This window comes from Salvelinus namaycush, chromosome 6 (assembly GCF_016432855.1).
Source record: "Salvelinus namaycush isolate Seneca chromosome 6, SaNama_1.0, whole genome shotgun sequence".
NCBI lineage: Eukaryota > Metazoa > Chordata > Actinopteri > Salmoniformes > Salmonidae > Salvelinus > Salvelinus namaycush.
Window position 1 is genome coordinate 10870311 of NC_052312.1, and position 22275 is coordinate 10892585.

At 43.9% G+C, this 22275-nt stretch overlaps 1 protein-coding gene across 1 annotated transcript; it reads left to right on the forward strand.

Moving 5' to 3' along the window:
• The first annotated feature begins 1648 nt into the window (after window positions 1-1648).
• On the forward strand, window positions 1649-21982 carry LOC120049484 (excitatory amino acid transporter 3-like). The gene is made up of 13 exons (XM_038995749.1): window positions 1649-1737; window positions 4806-4912; window positions 14213-14353; window positions 15897-15989; window positions 16090-16204; window positions 16445-16487; window positions 17186-17296; window positions 17706-17890; window positions 19428-19535; window positions 20057-20179; window positions 20392-20586; window positions 20918-21052; window positions 21385-21982. Exons 1-13 carry the CDS (start codon window positions 1649-1651, stop codon window positions 21617-21619), a joined length of 1680 nt encoding a protein of 559 aa, XP_038851677.1. The 3' UTR covers window positions 21620-21982.
• The last annotated feature ends 293 nt before the right edge of the window (window positions 21983-22275 follow it).

Below are 22275 nucleotides of genomic sequence, written 5' to 3' on the forward strand. Positions count from 1 at the left end.
CGTTCTTCCATCTCATTCAATGCTTGTTTGAGCTTCTCATAATGATTTGGTGAAAGGCGTCGGTAGGGCATCCGAAAGGGTTTCTCATCACTCAGTTGAATGCGGTGAAGACATCCGGAAGCTTTTCCACAATCCAACTTGTGCCTGGAAAAAATAGACTGGTACTCAGCTATGAGCTGGATGAGTTTCTTCTTACCATCAGGAGACGCTTGACAGGAGTCGACATCAATATCAGACAAACCTAAGTCACGTAAGACCTCAGGATCGCTTGAACTGTCAGGTCTGTCAGTATCGTGAAGTTGGCTGGAACCGTCATCAGTCAGTGTCAAGTCATCTTGGCAGTCAGTGAGTATATCAGCCGTTCTCTGCACTTGCTGCTGCAAAGCTGCTGATGAATCATCATTCACACACGAACAGTCAAAGTCCTCTAGAGCCATTCAAGGAAAGACATCGGCTAGAGTGGCGTTTCGTCTCAATGTCACTGTCTTCTGAGAAGGGTTTATCACTCTAACAGGGAGCCACCCATCCCCCCGCAATAGAGCTACTGTCCTCCCTACCAGTATTGACCTTGGTGTTGACCTTGAACTGCTGGGCTCAATGAGAACAGCACTGCCCGCTGATAGATTCTGAGTGTTTCGTAGTCTGCCCCAGACTAAGTGCTCCTGCATTGGCTCTAGAGTCACAGCCCCTTTTAGTCTCACAGTTCCAACTTTGTCAGGTACTTCACTGTCTCTCCATCTCTCCACATTAGCCATCATATCGATTAGCTTGCTCTCCTCACCCCCGTCACACACAGGAGTATAAACCCTCTTCCAGAGATCTCCATCCGTCTTCAGGTGGCGAATCAAGTGCTTTAGGAGATTGCTGCCCAAGATGAGGTCATCACTCTGGCCTTCAACCACCAGTGTAGGCACGGCAACTCTACATCCGTACACCTCCATCTCCAGCTCACATACTCCCAAAGGCCTCGTCTTCAACCCACCACAACCAACCAAGACTACCTCTGTAGGACTCAATGATGGACTTTTCAACACTCCTGCACGCAACAGTTCAGGTAAGACCCTAGAGCTCAAGGTACAAGCCATGGATCCACTGTCAAGCATAGCTCTCACTTCCACTTCTCCTCCTATTAACACCTTGGCATAAAATAAATCATGTGCGGAAAGCCTCTGTGTGTTCTGCATTATGATACTCTTCTCAGTCTCCATTTCGTCATAAACACTTTTATATACAGACTCCAAATCAACAGCTCTCACCGATGGGGACTCTACAAAAGGCCCAACACTCTCCCCTTCTACATGCAGGCCTACTAGTTTTCCCGGGAGCTGAGCAGTGGTTACTGTAGGGACTCCACCAGCTGTGCTCAGAGCTGCGGCCTTGGGGCACAGAGCGTGCGTGGCCAGCTACATGACAAAGAAAGCAGAGGTGATTGGCCCTGCAGTGAAAGTAAGTATCATGTCCAGCATCCCCGCACACGTTACATGGCCCGTTAGACTTCACTTTGCTCCTATTCCCTTTCTGGAATTTATGGTCAGACTGTTGTGGCCTCTGCTCCAGCACACGCTCCAGCATTGCAAGGATACGTTCCATCGGCTCAGCTGAGCCCTGAATAGTCTGGGCTGGGTAAGGCAATGTATTGGGTACTTCCATGTGGGGCCTCACAGCAGGCATGGTGATCGGCATGACAGCACCAACTTCCTGCTTCATTGTTGTGATGGCTGGGGTCACCTTAGATAAGTGAGAGTACCTCTGCTCCCTCCTGTATTCATCCAGCCTCTCATGAACATCTGCAGCAGTCCACTGCTGTAATGGCTTGCACTTAAAGATAAGGGACAGTTCAGCGTTAGGGCAATGTCTGATGAACATGACTGTGAGCTCACGAGATGGGTCTTCAACACTTTTTTTCTGTCTCTTTAGACAATCTTCAGCAACCTCCATAGCCCTGTTCAGTCTGAGCCAATATTCAAATGGTTGTTCATCAGTCAGAGGTAATGTGGCATAAAAGTCAGCGAGGGGCATGCTTGAAAAAGCAATGTCACTAAAATGTTGTTTCAGTATGTCAAAGATGGGACTCGAGCCTTTAGATAAATCAACGGAGGGATTGCTGCGTATGCCCACTTTAACAACATCGCGGGCCCTTCCCATAAGCCTACCCATAACCTCAACAGCTTGGTCCATCACAGATACATCCCTCTTACGCATGTAAACCATGACCATATCCTCCCACTCATGCACTGTGCACTTTTCAGAGTCATCCCCCCGAAAGTACACCGGTTCCCTGATATCAGACTTCAATACCAGGTTCAGGCCTGACACATCGAAACCCCTAGAGCTGCATGCATTCCCCATAACATTGTCCCCAACATGTCCAACAATTGCCTTTGACTCCAAACAGGAGGCAATGTTCTCCCCAATGGAATGACCAATCTGCTGTACTATGTCTGCTATGAAATCCATGGAGACCTCCCCACTCCCTGTATTTGGCAAAACTCTGTCATACACATCCTTGGGCGTTTCCATGGGTACACTATCATCAAAACCCAAAACCCTCCAGTTTAGGCATAGGTGTAGAAGCAACTGGAATTTTGCCTGAACCCCTACCAACAGATGGTGACAGATTAAATGACAGGAAACCCCTACCTCTCCCAACACCTTCCATTTTAACAATGGGAAATCAACACACTAATAAAAATGTAACTAGCAAAAAAAATGCATATATATATTTCTTTCTTTAACCTCACGTCAAAATCTAACCTATATCTAGTACACTGGTAAAACTCACCCTACTTATATCAGATATACATTAGAATTGCAAATAAACAAGTAACACAAAAGTTATATCGTTTATCTGTGAAGTGTCTCAGCCAGAGAAATCATCAATTTCGATAATAAAACGTTGGTGGCGCCCTCTTGTGGCGAAATGCGATATCGCCATAAACTGCACCAGCAACGTCTTATCTGATTCTTCAACGGCAACCAGGGCGAAGTTCTGAGATGGAAATCCAGCGAAGGATGATCCGATCCAGAAGAACGGTCACGGCACCACTGTAACAGTACTCTTCTTGCGTTGTGTACAATCAATCCTCGACACGAACTCCAACGTGTAGCACCAGTCATGGAGATTTATTCTGATAGGAACAGCACAAAATTGCACGTCATGCAATGCACGGCTCACCATCCAAACTCTGCACTCACGCACGCTGGTTTGGTGCTTGTTCACTGGGCTGTAGTTACCAAAATAATACAATTACAATATACAATATAATATCTTTAACAATGTACCTGATAGGAACAGCACAAAATTGCACGTCATGCAATGCACGGCTCACCATCCAAACTCTGCACTCACGCACTGTACAAAATATATGAACCCCCCCACCAGACACAGTAAGTTGCTAGCTAGTACTGGCGGAAATTCTTTACAACAAAATGCACAACCAATATTCTCAAAAAAACACTGCATCTTATGTGTGATGTTCGAATAACATTTACAAACCGATTGATATAAATTGTACATTTAAATCATCACTTGGGAGTATAAAAATCACTTTTGACGTACAGTGCTTTGCAACCAACAACTTACCGCTGGTTTGGTGCTTGTTCACTGGGACGATTCTAACTGAAACATCCCCCCTCGTAAGCAAGCTACGCAAACCAGCCAATAAGATGCCATGTTGAATAGGTGAAGGCAAGACAAAACTAAAACCAAAAACCCATTGGCTTAACAATAAAGTGGCAAGGGGAATCACCAATATAACCCTGTTACACCCGCAAACAGCCCCTCCACAGTCCAGACCCATGGAAGACCATCTACTGTCCAGACCCCCACTGATACTCCGGCCCTCCGCTGCCCTGACCCCACTGAAGTGAAGATCACAGGCAACCAGTCGCCTAACGCCTCCTCAGAAAGTCACTCCTCTGAAGGCATCGGAGGCAGCAGATTCTCCCATAGTGCCGCGGGGAGGATACTCAGTCGAATAGAGCATACTCCACAACAGCCCCACAATGGACAGACTAGCACCCAGGTTTATATGGGGAGGATATTAATACATGCATTCTATGTTTTTTTTAATCAGTTTTGTTGATAGATTTTATAAATATTATAGTTCTAATAATTCATTTTGGAATGATTAAATGTAATATATTGAACATCTAAGAATTCTGTATAAAATTAACTGTAATTTGGATTAGTTAATGCTGTTCTAATTAAACATTTAGAACATAACCAATTTCTAAACATTCTTCAGTATACAGTATATCTACCTGTGAAATACAGAATGTTTATTTTTATCGTAAAATAATGAGCTTGGTAATTGTAAAGAACTGTTAATTTGTCATTTTATTTTTAGCTATAGGTCTTGTGATATATATTCTTGTAGAATGCCTTTTGGTGTTAGATAGAGTAATGATTAGGTGTCTAAAGACACAGTAGGTGGCAGTGTATTCTGGGAATGGAGCCTTCGTGTGTCTGTGGGAGGGACGGGGTGTGTGTGTGGAATGGCGGTGGGTTGGAGGTAACCCTACGGGTAAAAACCTGCTGATCGATCTCATTCTCTGTCACACATACTTTCTGCCTCACACACACACACACACAGAGCGTCACACGCAGGAGGCGTTCTTCTCCCTCTCCATCAGAAACAACTGACGGCCAGGCGGGAGAGCTGCATTTTCTGTTTAGGTAGTTATAGCTGGAGCGTATACAGCTACTAGCCTCTACTGCCTGCTTACATCTGTCAGCTGGCCGCCCGATACGTGGATCCTTTTGTGTCCGACTTCCATTGTGCCATCTATTGTGGGTGCTAAAGGAAACCGCCGCCAGTGGACAAGATGAAAGAACACAGGGGCTGGGACCTCAAAGGCTTACTGAAGAGGAACTGGTTGCTGATTGCGACCATTGTGTCAGTGCTGTTAGGTAAGTGAAAGTCAAGCCCCCCTAACCCTATTGTCTGCGCTCGGCTTAGTGTGAAGAAGCCCTGCTTGATGTCACACACTCCCGCGTAGCTGCCTGTCTGTCTCCGCTCTCTCTCCTTGCTCTGTCAGTGCACCCTTTCCCCACTCCCTCTCTCCTTTTTGTCTATTTTGACACATTTTTAATCTCTCCTGATGTTTTCCATTGCTGCAGTCCAGGCTTAGAGTTATCCAGAAGCCTGTCTTGGTCCTATAAAGATGTGTAGGGCTGGGGGACTGGCTGATGAGAATTGCAAAAAAAAATAAAAAAAAATTAACCTTTATTTAACTAGGCAAGTCAGTTAAGAACATAAGAACAAATTCTTATTTACAATGACGGCCTAGCCCGGCCAAACCCTATGGGAGTACTAATGTGCATGCATGGGTGTATTTGTTGTGTGTGCATAATGTTGCCTTGTGCATGCTGCGTGTGTGTGTGTGTGTGCACCTGTGTGCATGCAGCTGTGAGGATGTTCAAAGATGGATGCGAACAGAACAAATCAAATGTATTTATATAGCCCTTCTTACATCAGCTGATATCTCAAAGTGCTGTACAGAAACCCAGCCTAAAACCCCAAACAGCAAGCAATGCAGGTGTAGAAGCACGGTGGCTAGGAAAAACTCCCTAGAAAGGCCGAAACCTAGAGAGGAACCAGGCTATGAGGGGTGGCCAGTCCTCTTCTGGCTGTGCCGGGTGGAGATTATAACAGAACATGGCCAAGATGTTCAAATGTTCATAAATGACCAGCATGGTCAAATAATAATAATCGCAGTAGCTGTTGAGGGTGCAACAAGTCAGAACCTCAGGAGTAAATGTCAGTTGGCTTTTCATAGCATCTCTACTGCTCCTGCTGTTTCTAGAGAGTTGAAAACAGCACGTCTGGTGAACAGGTCATGGTTCCATAGCCGCAGGCAGAACAGTTGAAACTGGAGCAGCAGCACGGCCAGGTGGACTGGGGACAGCATCATGCCAGGTAGTCCTGAGGCATGGTCCTAGGGCCCAGGTCCTCCGAGAGAGAGAAAGAGAGAGAGCATACTTAAATTCACACAGGACACCGGATAAGACAGGAGAAGTACTCCAGATATAACAGACTGACCCTAGCCCTCCGACACATAAACTACTGCAGCATAAATACTGGAGGCTGAGACAGGAGGGGTCAGGAGACACTGTGGCCCCATCCGATGATACCCCCGGACAGGGCCAAACAGGCAGAATATAACCCCACCCACTTTGCCAAAGCACAGCCCCCACACCACTAGAGGGATATCTTCAACCACCAACTTACCATCCTGAGACAAGGCCGAGTATAGCCCACAAAGATCTCCCCCATAGCACAACCCAAGGGGGGGCCAGTGTGTGTGTGTGTGTGACTGTGGCTGGTCATAATGTGTGTTTCTGTGTGACTGTTCATTATATTGATGTGCACAGCAGTCTCTGCCACTGCTACGCTGATGCCCACTCTCCTACAGAGACAGGGTTCCCTGCACTGTTGTATGCTGTGCTGCCTCCCTGAGCCTGTCTCACTGCCCCAGTCAAACGGAACTAGATTGAACTGACCCACTCCACTGGCTCCTTCAGTCCAGTCAGTCAGTTATTCTGCATCAGTCCTTGCAATTTTGAATCCTTGGTTAGGTTAGGTGTTAAGTTTAGGGTTTAAGGTAGGGACGTACCAAGGATTCCATATAGCAGGGTTTCCCAAACTTGGTCCTGCCCCCCATATTGCACAATTTCACACTGCCTTCTGACGCTGCCTGCGACCCGTTGTTTTGGAAAAAACAGCCCACTGACATTTAGGGCCCGTCACTGAATTGTCCTGCCCTGTAACCATTTTGTTGTGCTTGCTTGGTTGAACATTTATGATTTTATGGACTAAATGGACTTTGGCTCAGTGGCAGTATTGTGTTTTAAAGGCTGTCAAACCATTAAATGATAAATGGTGCCTTTGAAGGGCCCTCCACAAGGATAATGCAATTTCTGCTTATGAAGTTACCCACTGGGCACATATGTCAATTCAACGTCTATTCCACGTTGGTTCAATGTAATTTCATTGAAATTACGTGGGAACAACGTTGATTCAACCAGTGTGTACCCAGTGGGTATTTTCAGAATGTAAACACGTAAACCTGGCCAAATAGATAACCTATTCCTATTTTTATTTTACTTTCTTGGAAAAAAGCATAGTCATTTACAATAACATTGTAACAGTTGCCATGGAGAGGAGAGTTAGTAGAGCCAATAGCCCTTATGCACATTCCATGATCGAACGTTCTAAACACACTTTCTACCGGTGTGGCAATTTCCGGTCAGTCTAGATGTTATCGACGATATAACGTTACTACCACTATGTCGCGTTTTTTTTACTAGGTGTCTTCAGGACTTGCCTAAAATTAATATTAATGATGTACATCGAATTGTTAAATCAGCCTCCGAGACTCCAGCTAGCAAGAATGAAAAGGGGTTAAAGATGTATATAGGAACCTACATAGACAACTATGAGTACCAAGTCAGTGACAGATATAACGTTAGCTAGCTACAATCATTAGCTAGCTAATTTAACTATTAACTGTAGCTAGCTAGTTACTTCGTAAAATGATGTAACGTTGACAGAATCTACCTGAGAATGTGTGTATTTTCGTTAGCTTGGTTAAGTTATGCATGCTAGCTAAAAAATAATTGTTATTCGTGTCTTCTACACAGTATCTAACAAAGATACATTGACAGGGTAGATCACCGTGAGGGCTGCCTGTCACAGGTCCATGAGGAAGAGTGAAAAGCCGCACAGCATGAGAGTAGGGAAAGGTTATAGATAGCTACTAGGGACCTTGTTAAACATCTCCTGTGAGACACTGTCATCATGGTCAAAATGTGTTGGAGACTGTGTCAACGTTTAATCTGATCAGTAGATAGATATTAATGATGGGGCCCAATCCCAATTCAGAATTGCCCACTTGACAGGTTAAAGCACTCCGTACCAGTGATAGTTGTCCAAAGCCACTGCTCCTGTGTTGCAGGAAGTGCTCTGTGCAGTCATCTGGTGGCCCTTCTTTACCAGACAGCGCACTACTCTCAACTAAACATTCCTACTGCACCACCAGTTAGTTCACAGCTGCACAGACACAGAACAGAGTTGGCACAAGCCAAGAACACTTGTGAGTCTATCAATATCCATAAAAAAATGCACCTGAAAAGTATTCAGCCTATGTAACAGTAAATCCTTGTTAATTAGGGTGTGAAACCAGGTCTGTTTGATGGGATAGAGTTCCGTAAACCTACTAACTCGTGTGCTGATGGAATAAGGTAAGTTGGAGGTTCCTAGAATGGAAACATTTTAGAAAACATTTTCTTGTGATTGTTTTTGTATCCAGATGATAAGCCTAAACAGTGGCGTCTTTACGATGTAATGACAAATGTTTGGGACAAAGACTGGGGGGAAATATATAATCTATAAATCTGTATATTTTAATTCATTTTATTTGAACTTTTAGGCTTGTGCTATTTCTGGAAAAGTTACATGAGTCTTTGTCATAGTAGTCTCCAACCTGATGTTAAGGTTTTAAAATGTTTTGCAGAAGTGCTCTCTACAAAGCACTCAATGGATACATGCCTGACATGGACCTTCTCCGCATCTCAGAAACGTATGCCAACTTTTCTCCACTTACTGCCCCTCTTGTGACAACAATGGAAATGTCAGCTGACGTGCCCCTGGTTGAGTCCGCCTTTGGGCCAGTGCAAGCCGGCAGTGTTCTGTCCTATCAGCTTCCACAGCCAAAGACCCGTGAAATTGTGAAGATTGCCGATGCCCCTTCTCCACCAATACTTCCATTAGATGGATACAGGCTTCAGTCTTTCCAGTGTGCTTACGTCCTTAGCCATCAGGAGCAGTTCCACCTCAAGGCATTAGAGACAACCTATGAGATGTCACACAAAGTCCAGGTTGCTACAAGGGAGCAGAGCAGCAGCCCGGAATGGCATCAGCTCAGGAAAATGAGAATAACATCCTCTTGTTTCCGAAAGGTTTGCCATGTCCAGGGAGAGACCTCACCTCAGACCACCTAGCTGAGCGGATGTTCAAGGGATCTGGTATGCAGACCATGGAGATGAAGAGGGGGCTTGCCATGGAGCCAGTGGCTGTACAGGAGTACTGCACACTGAAGAATGTTAACTTCTTTCCATGTGGCTTCGTAGTGCACCCAGATGCTCCGTGGTTAGGATCCTCTCCAGATGGAATCATATTTGATCCCAGTGTGAGACTACACTTTGGACTCTTAGAGGTCAAGTGCCCAAATGTACCAAGTTATGTTGACTGCCCTTACCTGAAGATACAGAATGGAGAGCTGAAGTTGAAGAGATCTCATGCTTACTTCTGGCAGGTGCAAGGTCAAATCCTTCTCACAGGTTGTAGCTGGTGTGACTTTGTCATCTGTGCACAGGAGGACATCCTAGTTGAAAGGATTTATAAAGATCTACAGGTTTCAAAAACTATAAGAGAGAAGGTTGACCACTTTTATGTTTACCACTACTTGCAGAAGTGTCTATCGCACCTGAATGGAACCCCTGCATGGGTGCCAAGTTTAGTGGTTTTATGAAAAATAAGTATTGATGTTCTTGTGAAGAAATCTACAGTAGAATAGATTTGTTTAAAAAAATGTATTTCAGCAAATGTTCAACAGTTCAGTTAATCAATTACACATCTCTAACATTGTATTCAATCTTGCATTCTGGCTATTCTGTGTTTACTTGATTTCTTTCCCCCACCCCTGTTACTCATTGCCTAATTAAAGCCAATACAAGCTCCACACAAACTGATATTCACTACAACACAAATGATTGATACATGTCGTAGATAAACAAATTATTATTTTGCTGCTAGCAAATAAACACATGTTCATTTACACTGGTTTGGCCCATGCTCTGACCAAAGGTCCGTTTTGATAGTTGACCAACAGGCACGCCACTGCAAATAATTGGTTGATGCTGCCTGAGATGGTCAGGGGGATGACTGTGTCAAACAGCTTGTGCTCCTTTACTCTGCGGATCATTCTTTCAACATGCACTCTCAGCCTGGCAATGGATTGGGTCTCCCTAACCTCATGCGCTGGCATCTGTGTGCGTCTTGACAGAAAGGCTGGCCGGTAGACCTTGTACAGAACAATGTCATCTACGAGAAAGCCCTTATCCACCATAATGGCCATGTCAGGGGTGAGTAAGGGAATAATTCCAGACTACTTGAAGATCTCCTTGTTACTCACAGATCCAGCATACAACGATGACACAAAAGTGACAGCTCCATGTGGTGACATTCCCAACATGCCTTTAAAGGTACAGTTTGACTTGTAGGAAGAAAACACCTCACTCTGCAGTAGTAGTGAAGATGGTGTCTGGCAGTGGAGTTCAGTGCAGTCGATCACTACCTGGGTGTCTGGATAGTCCTTGAACTCAGGTGGTAGGTGGGCTTTGATGGTTTTCTTGGGGATCCATATCCGTGCTGATCCAAGCAGACAGTAGAGGAAGTTGGCCCAAGAGATGATAATCTGGCTCAACGTCAATTGGTTGATGCTGATCTGATGGGCTAAATCCTTCTGCTTCAGACCCAGCAACAGATGAGTCATAAACGAGAAGAACTCGTCGATTGATGGCAGTGTCTGAATGTAAAGAAACCCATTTTAGTACAATAGTCCTTATATTCGGTCCATAACAAAAAGTAAATAATGTTTAACAATTACAGTAAGATCAAATAATAAACTCTTAAGTATTTAATGAAGTTGTCCCTTACCGGTTTTCTTCGAGTAACACTTGTTTCAGATGGATTGGTGCTTGTGATACTTATAAACTTGGTCTCTGCTGCCCGCTCAATCAAGTGCCAGAAGGCCATCAGGTGGGTGTAGCTTGCAAATCTAAAGATGGACCCAGAGTATTTGAATAGCAAAAAAGCTCATTACTGTTATTTCCCATCTTTAAGCCCTAGCACTAGACATGACCTAGCTGCTATTGTAGCCTGCTTTCTTGTTACTGCAGTTCGTACTGTAATTCACAGCAGCGAATTTGTTTTAAATGTTCCGTTATTTAACCTGGAAAGTGGACTAAGAACCAAATCTTATTTGAAGCAACGACCTGGGAGCATTTTTGGGGGTTAACTGAAAACGAATGTAAAGACAATATACATCCAATGTGCCTACTTAGGCTAATATATGCTAGCCCGGTTTTAAATAACAATGAACATGTACTTAAAGGTAAGATGGACTTTGGGATAATATAATTAATAGTAAATAATAAACAATAGTAATGCTGGATAATAATAAATAATTACTGTACCTTGTGTAAAAACGGATATCCTCGTCAGAACCAGCAAATCGCTGTAGACCAAAGCCGCGTTGGGTGGTCAGTTTCTCCAGCTTGGCTCGAAGCTCCTCAATTTCTCTTACGTGCTCATGGTTTGCCATTAGGGCCAAGTCCAGGGCTGCGGGTTCAGGGACTGCACAGTAATCATGGGTCTGGACCGGATCAGAGACGGCACAGTCCATAGGCAGCGCACCTTGTTCTTCATCCCCCTCAGTCGGAGAAGAAGGTTTCAGTCTTCTTTCCCAAACACCAGGTCTCTTTTGAATGTGCCAGTTCCACGCGAAGACAGTATGAACAACACCTCTTTTTAGGTATTGTCGCCCCCCCAATTTTTCCCTCAACAAAGTCACTTTCGACGAAATGTGTACTACACACCTTTGTGTGTTTGGTGACAGTAAAGTTGTCGCGACCTACTGTCACCAACCACCTTTTTCTGAGCTCTACATCGACCGGGAAACTATGGAAGCTCACAATAAAAAAAACATTACATTTGGAAGAAACTGAACACAGAGGCACAGAACAATGTTCATTAGCACCTTCTTCGCCTAAGATTGAGTGTTCTGATTGAACCTTGATTGTTAATGGATTTCATCCTCAAAATTGCAGAATATTACTTTAACACCTCTATTCTTTAGAAAGTGTCATGGAATCTTGAGTGACCACAGAGAGTCATTTGGATTACATACTGAGATGGGCACTCTGTCAGTCTGTAATTTGGTTGGTTTGCCATGTAATGCCTTAAACAGACACACAGTTCTGCCATCAGATGTCACACTGTAATGGAAAACTAATGGTAATTATTTGTATTATTAACAGTAAAATAATTGCTGTATTTCGAATGGTACTGTAATTCCACTCCACAGAAAACAGTACCCGTACCCTATTGTTGGAGCGCCAAAAACCTTTTGACCCCTAGTGGGTGCATGGTATTTTAAATGAGCATTTTGTAATTTCCTTTTCCGAAAACGAAAGGAGGGTGGTTGGTCGGGGTGGTGGAAGGATGGGCGTATAATGCGATAAAATTATAAAGTTGTCCGTGATGAGATAAGAACTCGCAACCTTCAGGTTGCTAGACTTTTGCGTTATATGTTTGAGCTATTTTAAAATCTCATCACGGACAACTTTATACGTTTAGCTAATTAGCAACTTTTCTTTTTATTATTATTTTTAATTTTTTTACCCCCTTTTCTCCCCAATTTTCGTGGTATCCAATCGCTAGTAATTACTATCTTGTCTCATCGCTACAACTCCCGTACGGGCTCGGGAGGGTCGAAAGCCATACGTCCTCCGAAGCACAACCCAACCAAGCCGCACTGCTTCTTAACACAGCGCGCCTCCAACCCGGAAGCCAGCCGCACCAATGTGTCGGAGGAAACACCGTGCACTTGGCCCCCTTGGTTAGCTCGCACTGCGCCCGGCCCGCCACAGGAGTCGCTGGAGCGCGATGAGACAAGGATATCCCTACCGGCCAAACCCTCCCTAACCCGGACGACGCTAGGCTAATTGTGCGTCGCCCCACGGACCTCCCGGTCGCGGCCGGCTGCGACAGAGCCTGGGCGCGAACCCAGAGACTCTGGTGGCGCAGCTAGCACTGCGATGCAGTGCCCTAGACCACTGCGCCACCCGGGAGGCTTAATTAGCAACTTTTCAACTATTTCATACTTTTTAGCTACTTTGCAACTATACTAAACAAAAATATAAACGCAACATGAAACATGTGTTGGTCCCATGTTTCATGAGCTGAAATAAAAGATCCCAGAAATGTTCCACATGCACAAAAAGCGTATTTATCTAAAATGTTGTGCACACATTTGTTTACATCCCTGTTAGTGAGCATTTCTCCTTTGCCAAGATAATCCATCCACTTGACAGGTGTGGCATATCAAGAAGCTGATTAAACGGCATGATCATTACACAGGTGCACCTTGTGCTGGGGACAATAAAATACCAAGTTTTGAGGGAGCGTACAATTGGCATGCTGACTGCAGGAATATCCACCAGAGCTGTTGCCAGAGCATGTAATGTTAATTTTTCTATCAAAAGCCGCCTCCGCCGTTGTTTTAGAGAATTTGGCAGTACGTCCAAACGGCTTCACAACCGCAGACCACGTGCAACCATGCTAGCCCAGTACTGCCACACCTGGCTTCTTAACCTGCGAGATTGTCTGAAATCAGTCTGGACAGCTAATGAAACAGGAGTATTTCTGTCTGTAATAAAGCCATTTTGTGGGGAAAAACTCATTCTGTTTGGCTGGGCCTGGCTCCCCAGTGGGTGGGCCTGGCTCCCAAGTGGGAGGGCCTATGCCCTCCCGCCCCTGCCCAGTCATGAGAAATCAATAGATTAGGGCATAATGAATCTATTTCAATTGACTGATTTCCTTATATGAAGTGTAACTCAGTAAAATTAATGGCTTGTAGTGGTTGATAACACACAGGGTGGGGAAGATGGAAGTGGATCAGCGAAATACACGAAATACACTGTATGTGACGTTTATGGGCGAACCCCCCACCTCTCCACCCCATAAACGTTACATACAGTGTATTTCTCAATGTCATAACCTTAAACCCCTGTCATGAAACCCTGTGCCAAGCTAAAGTTATGTAACACCTTGCCCATAAACTAAAAACGAGAAAGTCATATAGTCATAATACTGTGGTATCCTACTTGGCAGCTCTTAAATAATAGCGACGCTTACATTTTAATTTGACATGGCATGCAGGTCGAACACCAATGTTGTTCCTTTTGTCATCATTATATCTCCCTCTCTCCCACTACATTTCCACAGTGAAAATGCTTCATATTCAGTGAATGGGTAGTGTGGGAACTGGGAACTAAACTTGTGATGTATTGAACAAACCTTGTACTGAACTAACCTTCGTAAACTAACCTTATTCATCTCTCTCTCTCTCTCTCTCTCTCTCTCAGGGATAGGCCTTGGGGTGTTGGTTAGGGACTATGCTTCCCTTTCCCACCTTGATAAGCAGTATTTTGGATTCCCGGGAGATATCCTGATGCGGATGCTCAAGCTGGTCATCCTGCCCCTCATCATCTCCAGCATGATAACAGGTAACTTGGGATTTATTTTATTTATTTTATTTTATTTAACCTTTATTTAACCAGGTAGGCAAATTGAGAACACGTTCTCATTTACAATTGCGACCTGGCCAAGATAAAGCAAAGCAGTTCGACACATACAACAACACATAGTTACACATGGAGTAAAAACAAACATATAGTCAATAATACAGTGAAAAAAATAAGTCTATATACAATGTGAGCAAGTGAGGTGAGATAAGGGAGGTGAAGGCAAACAGATATATGTATAAATAAATAAAAATATAAAAAGGCCATGGAGGCGAAGTGAGTACAACACAGCAAGTAAAATAAAAACTAAAAAAACACTGGAATGGTTGGTTTGCATTGGAAGAAAGTGCAAAGTAGAGACAGAAATAATGGGGTGCAAAGGAGCAAAATAAATTAATAAATAAATACAGTAGGTAAAGAGGTAGTTGTTTGGGCTAAATTGTAGATGGGTTATGTACAGGTGCAGTAATCTATGAGCTGCTCTGACAGCTGGTGCTTAAAGCTAGTGAGGGAGATAGGTGTTTCCAGTTTCAGAGATTTTTGTAGTTCGTTCCAGTCATTGGCAGCAGAGAACTGGAAGGAGAGGCGTCCAAAGGAAGAATTGGTTTTGGGGGTGACTAGAGAGATATACCTGCTGGAGCGCGTGCTACAGGTAGGTGCTGCTATGGTGACCAGCGAGCTGAGATAAGGGGGGACTTTACCTAGCAGGGTCTTGTAGATGACCTGGAACCAGTGGGTTTGGCGACGAGTATGAAGCGAGGGCCAGCCAACGAGAGTGTACAGGTCGCAGTGGTGGGTAGTATATGGGGCTTTGGTGACAAAACGGATGGCACTGTGATAGACTGCATCCAATTTATTGAGTAGGGTTTTGGAGGCTATTTTGTAAATGACATCACCGAAGTCGAGGATTGGTAGGATGGTCAGTTTTACAAGGGTATGTTTGGCAGCATGAGTAAAGGATGCTTTGTTGCGGAATAGGAAGCCAATTCTAGATTTGACTTTGGATTGGAGATGTTTGATGTGGGTCTGGAAGGAGAGTTTACAGTCTAACCAGACACCTAGGTATTTGTAGTTGTCCACATATTCTAAGTCAGAGCCGTCCAAAGTAGTGATGTTGGACAGGCGGGCAGGAGCAGGCAGCGATCGGTTGAAGAGCATGCATTTGGTTTTACTTGTATTTAAGAGCAGTTGGAGGCCACGGAAGGAGAGTTGTATGGCATTGAAGCTCGCCTGGAGGGTTGTTAACACAGTGTCAAAAGAAGGGCCAGAAGTATACAGAATAGTGTCGTCTGCGTAGAGGTGGATCAGAGAATCACCAGCAGCAAGAGCGACATCATTGATGTAAACATGAATTGTATCTCAACAGCTCGATTTCAGTCACTCTGCACTATGTTTAATGAAGGGGGCCGTCAGAGAATGCGTACAGATATCTTAGTCAAAGACAACTAACATAGTCCTAGTCATTGAGAGGACTTGTTGACAGACATGCTTCCTTTGGGTGAACAGGTCTTGTTTGTGTTCACAGGAGTGGCCGCCCTGGATTCGGATGTTTCCGGAAAGATAGGTTTGAGGGCTGTGGTTTATTACTTAACCACCACCATCATTGCAGTCATTTTGGGTGAGTTAAAAGCGCCTGGTCTCACTCCCTTTCAGCTGTTCCCCCATTTGTTATGAAGAATGACATTTGACTATTGAATGATGGTGAACATGTTTTTCAGGTATTGCATTGGTGATAGCCATCAAACCTGGTGTCTCTCAGAAGGCAGAAAACATCGACAGGACAGAGAACACACAAAACGTCAACACTGTCGACACACTACTGGATCTTGTCAGGTGACGGCTTCCAGTGTTTCCCCTGTAATTATTTTCAGCAGCAGTGGCAAAGTTAGTTTGAGGGAGGGGAGGGGTGGCCGAACCGAACCAATTTAGCAGTCAAATAAATGAATATGATATTTAATTTGATAGCATTTCTATAAAAGGCCCATTCTACATCAGTCAGAGATGCAGTTAATAACATTTCCACATTTGGCTCACATTGTTGGCATCTCAACATTTGTCCTATTCGATCCACAGAAACATGTTTCCTGAAAACATAGTGCAGGCTTGTTTCCAACAGGTAAGAGTCATTGTCTGATTTGTACATTCAAGCTTACGGTCACTAGCCTGGTCCCAGATCTGTTTGTGCTGCCTTGTCAACTCTTATGAGAATTGTCAAGACGGCACAAACAAATCTGGGGGCAGGCTATACAAATCAAATCAAATTTTATTTGTCACATTCACATGGTTAGCAGATGTTAATGCGAGTGTAGCGAAACGCTTGTGCTTCTAGTTCTGACAATGCAGTAATAACCAACGAGTAATCTAACCTAACAATTCCACAATTACTACCTTATACACACAAGTGTAAAGGGATAAAGAATATGTACATAAAGATATATGAATGAGTGATGGTACAGAACGGCATAGGCAAGATGCAGTAGATGGTATCGAGTACAGTATATACATATGAGATGAGTAATGTAGGGTATGTAAACATAAAAGTGGCATAGTTTAAAGTGGCTAGTGATACATGTATTACATAAAGATGGCAAGATGCAGTAGATGATATAGAGTACAGTATATACATTATATTAAGTGGCATTGTTTAAAGTGGCTAGTGATACATTTTTGATCAATTCCCATCAATTTCCATTATTAAAGTGAGCTGGAGTTGAGTCAGTATGTTGGCAGCAGCCACTCAATGCTCTTTGAGGAGAAAACATGATCTACATTCAAATATAACCATGTCAAATGTTACTATTTCAATTCAACCAGTACAAGACAACGCGCAAAGAGTTGGAACCCTCTAAAGTGAAGAGGAACACTACAACCACAATGTTCCCTCCTCTCTCTACCACTGTCATGGCAACCATTTTCCCCCCAGAGGTAGGTGTTACTGTTTCCATATGTTTATCCGCCTGTGTGTCAAGAGCTGTGATTTGATAGGATCGAAGCTGGCAAGCCCGGTCTTCTTTTCTTACTTGTTTAGAGTTCATCAGTCTATCTATCCAATCACAATCTTTTGTGGTATGAAAATGTGTCCATTTCAGTCTTTTTTTCAGATGTGCCTTGGTGCGTCTACACCTGGCTACCCACATCGAGTGTGATGACCACAGATCAACTTGTAGAACATTATAATGCCACTGTGTGGACAGGGGTCAATATGTTGTGTTCTGAGGAAAAAGCATAAGAAAATGGCTGTCGGCCCACTGAAACACAGTACTTCACCTGTGGATGTTTTGACCAAAATCTATTTCTATTTTTCTATTTGCTTCCTTATTTCTCCTCTCTGTAGAACATCACCAAGGACTATATAATAGTCGGGTCATATTCTGATGGGCTCAACGTGCTGGGCCTCATCGTGTTCTGTGTGGCGTTTGGCCTCGTCATTGGCAAGATGGGTGAAAGGGGACGCATTCTGCTGGAGTTCTTTGATGCTTTAAACGAGGCCACCATGAGGCTAGTTCAGATTATCATGTGGTATGTAACTACAGGCCACCATGAGGCTAGTTCAGATTATCATGTGGTATGTAACTACAGGCCACCATGAGGCTAGTTCAGATTATCATGTGGTATGTAACTACAGGCCACCATGAGGCTAGTTCAGATTATCATGTGGTATGTAACTACAGGCCACCATGAGGCTAGTTCAGATTATCATATGGTATGTAACTACAGGCCACCATGAGGCTAGTTCAGATTATCATGTGGTATGTAACTACAGGCCACCATGAGGCTAGTCCAGATTATCATATGGTATGTAACTACAGGCCACCATGAGGCTAGTTCAGATTATCATATGGTATGTAACTACAGGCCACCATGAGGCTAGTTCAGATCATCATGTGGTATGTAACTACAGGCCACCATGAGGCTAGTTCAGATTATCATGTGGTATGTAACTACAGGCCACCATGAGGCTAGTTCAGATTATCATATGGTATGTAACTACAGGCCACCATGAGGCTAGTTCAGATTATCATGTGGTATGTAACTACAGGCCACCATGAGGCTAGTTCAGATTATCATGTGGTATGTAACTACAGGCCACCATGAGGCTAGTCCAGATGATCATGTGGTATGTAACTACAGGCCACCATGAGGCTAGTCCAGATGATCATGTGGTATGTAACTACAGGCCACCATGAGGCTAGTTCAGATCATCATGTGGTATGTAACTACAGGCCACCATGAGGCTAGTTCAGATTATCATGTGGTATGTAACTACAGGCCACCATGAGGCTAGTTCAGGTTATCATGTGGTATGTAACTACAGGCCACCATGAGGCTAGTTCAGATTATCATGTGGTATGTAACTACAGGCCACCATAAAGCTAGTTCAGATTATCATGTGGTATGTAACTACAGGCCACCATGAGGCTAGTCCAGATGATCATGTGGTATGTAACTACAGGCCACCATGAGGCTAGTCCAGATGATCATGTGGTATGTAACTACAGGCCACCATGAGGCTAGTTCAGATTATCATGTGGTATGTAACTACAGGCCACCATGAGGCTAGTTCAGATTATCATGTGGTATGTAACTACAGGCCACCATGAGGCTAGTTCAGATTATCATGTGGTATGTAACTACAGGCCACCATGAGGCTAGTCCAGATGATCATGTGGTATGTAACTACAGGCTGGTCCAGATTATCATATGGTATGTATTGCTGAGTTCACGTGCTAGTCGGAACTTGGACATTTCCGACTTGCTAACTGGTTGAACACGGCACGCGTATAACTACAATCAGTGTTTTCTAGTTTCGACTAGCATGTGAACGCGGCATAAGTACAGTGTAGTCTACAGGCTCTTTACGAATACAATTTTTTAAATCTTAAAATTCACCCTCCATCTCACTTAGCTACACTACAAATGTTTAGAATCTTGTAGTTCACATTAACTATTTTCTATGCAATTATATGAATGTACTGTAGTATTCAATGCTATTCCAATGGTGGAGGTGATGGTGGAAATGTTGATAGCATTAACATAACCATTGTTATTATTACAGCTATATGCCAGTGGGAATACTCTTCCTCATCGCTGCCAAGATCATCGAGGTAGAAGACTGGGAGATCTTCAGGAAGTTGGGAATGTACATGGTGACAGTTTTGAGTGGGTGAGCCTAAACCAGCATTCTCTTTCTCTCTCCACAACATTGGTAGATTTATACCTGGGATTAGGGTCCAGTATTCTTGCAAAGATACTGTAAAATGTCATCTCTGTCCTGGCACAGATAAGAACCAAGGACATTTAAAACTGCTCAACCTGCAAGTGCGGTAATGAGGCCTTTTGCGAACACCTGTCCAACCATAAATTTCCCGGACAGAATTATGCTTCTGTGTCAACATGAAAATGATTCTCCAGAGTCTAGTGAGGGGGAACGCTGTCCGTGTGTGTCCTAAATAGCACTCTGTTCCCTATATAGTGCACTACTGTTGACCAGAGGCCTATGTGCCGTGGTCAAAGAGTCGTGGACTATAAAGGGAATAGGGTAGCTTTTGATACCCAGCCTGTTTATTCTGTTATTATAACCTGGAGAAGTTTTAGTCCCCAGTTAACCCCCAGGGATTAGTCAGCTATTTCTTACAATGAGTCAAAATCAAACACTTTTTTGTAATGTTTTACTTTTCTCCTCAGCCTAGCTATCCACGCTACTGTTTTTTTGCCGCTGATCTACTTTGTCATTGTGAGGAAGAACCCGTATACCTTTGCCTTGGGGATGGCTCAGGCACTGGTCACTGCTCTCATGATCTCTTCCAGGTAAGCCTCGGTCACTATTGGGGATCATACAATATGTTGTATATAGCAAAGCATAGCATTAAACCCTGACATATCTATTTATCCATTAATTTAATACATCTATTTATCCAATCCATCCATCTGTCTGTTCTTCCATCCATCCGTCCAATTATCCACCTACCTGTCCAATCATCCATCCATCCTTCTTTAACCTAAATGCTACCTCCCTCTAGCTCTGCCACCCTGCCTGTCACCTTCCGCTGTGCCGAAGAGAACCTCCGGATCGACAAGAGGATCACCCGCTTCGTGTTGCCCGTGGGCGCCACCATCAACATGGACGGTACAGCTCTCTACGAGGCGGTCGCTGCCATCTTCATTGCCCAGCTCAACGACTATGCTCTTGACGTGGGTCAGATTGTCACCATCAGGCAAGTCCCCAACACCTTGGGTTGACAGGAGATTGTGTATTCGATGTACTCATTTTGGGCAGGTGAAAGTGTCATGGCATATTTCTAATCAGACGGAAAGTCTTTGGCGGTCTCAGACTTCCGCTGCTCAGAATGGGTACGCCACTGAGTGATGTAAGGAAAAATGTATTTGTGCGTGACAAAACAGACTTCACACTGGAAACTCAATCATAATCAGTTGAAATATGTCATGGCAGTATGTATGTTAGTATCATGTATCAAGTTACTGAACTAATAATTTAAAATAATTAAAATTGTAATGATGGTAACTTACTGTTTCCTCTGATTTTAGTGTAACAGCAACAGTAGCCAGCATCGGAGCCGCCGGTGTACCTAACGCTGGTTTTGTTACCATGGTGATTGTGCTGACTGCGGTTGGACTACCGGCAAATGATGTCACTTTAATTATTGCTGTGGATTGGCTGCTGTGAGTAATACCTTGTTGAGTGAAATATTGTCAAGAGAAAATATTGTTTTAGTGATTAATCCAATGGTGTGACGTTTTAAAGGTAGACTCAGCAATATAACATCACCATACACAGTAGAGACAACAAAAACATAAATCTGCCAAGAATACCACTACATTCTCTTCCCAATTTGTGCCATCCCTTAAACAATGCCCAGGAGGGACGGTCTTGGCAGGTTACGTTTTGTTGTTGTTGATGACTGTAAACTGGAAGTTGACCCGCCGTGTAGGATGACGTCGTATTGCAAAGTCTACATCTTTAACTGATTATCAATGTTCACTCGCCATTTCAGAGACCGCTTCCGCACCATGATCAACGTGCTGGGAGATGCCTACGGAGCTGGCATCGTTCAGAAGCTGTCCAGGCGGGAGCTGGATAGGATGGACGGCACCTCGGACGTGACTAACCCCTTCGCCCTGGGGACCACGCTGGACAACGAGGAGTGTGAGAAGAAGTCCTACGTCAACGGCGGCTTCACCGTCGACAAAACTGACGCCATCTCCTTCACTGAGACCTCCCAGTTTTAGGAGGAAGGGGGGAAGCAAAGAAGTGCCAATGCTGCTAGATGTTTAGCCTGGTTCTGTTTGTAGCCTGGTTCTAGATCTGTGACCAACATTTCCTGTTGATGCAGGAGGATTATTTTCCTGCTGTAGCACACTGACTCAAATTAAGATCCTACATCTGTAGCAATATCAGCCACCACCATCTGTTCTATCTTGATTCTCTTTCCAGCACTGTCCCCAATGATCAGTATGGTTTTTTAACCACAAGTGGAAATCCTCAGCAGCCCTTAAAATGAGCTGGGCTGTATCTGAAATGACACCCTATTGCTTAAATAGTGCACTACTTTAGACCAGGGCCTATGTAGAGAATGAGGTGCCCTTTGGTATGAACCCATGCTCTCTTTTACCAAAAGAGCTTCCATTGTTATGTTGACATAGTACCGACAATGTACACAGTCACTTTTGAATGAATCAATACTTTTGCTATTGTTTTTACATAGAGGGAACAAAGGCGACTACAAGAGCCAGAGCTTTTGAAACAGCGCGTGTGTGTAACTGAAATAATATATCGCCGGATTGAGCTGTGTATATGTATTGTGAAAAAGAGCATGGAAGAAGAAATAACTATATTCTTGATGTTCAATACACTGTATATTGCAAAGATTCAAACAGACTTTGTT

What these genes read in the sequence shown, in the direction of transcription:
- LOC120049484 (XM_038995749.1), top strand. Translation starts at nt 1,649, where the DNA reads ATGTGGGGCCTCACAGCAGGCATGGTGATCGGCATGACAGCACCAACT. An exon ending in CATTGTGTCAGTGCTGTTAG is followed by an intron (nt 4,913 to 14,212) that starts GTAAGTGAAAGT and finishes TCTCTCTCTCAG; the next exon opens with GGATAGGCCTTGGGGTGTTG. An exon ending in CTAGTTCAGATTATCATGTG is followed by an intron (nt 17,891 to 19,427) that starts GTATGTAACTAC and finishes TTATTATTACAG; the next exon opens with CTATATGCCAGTGGGAATAC.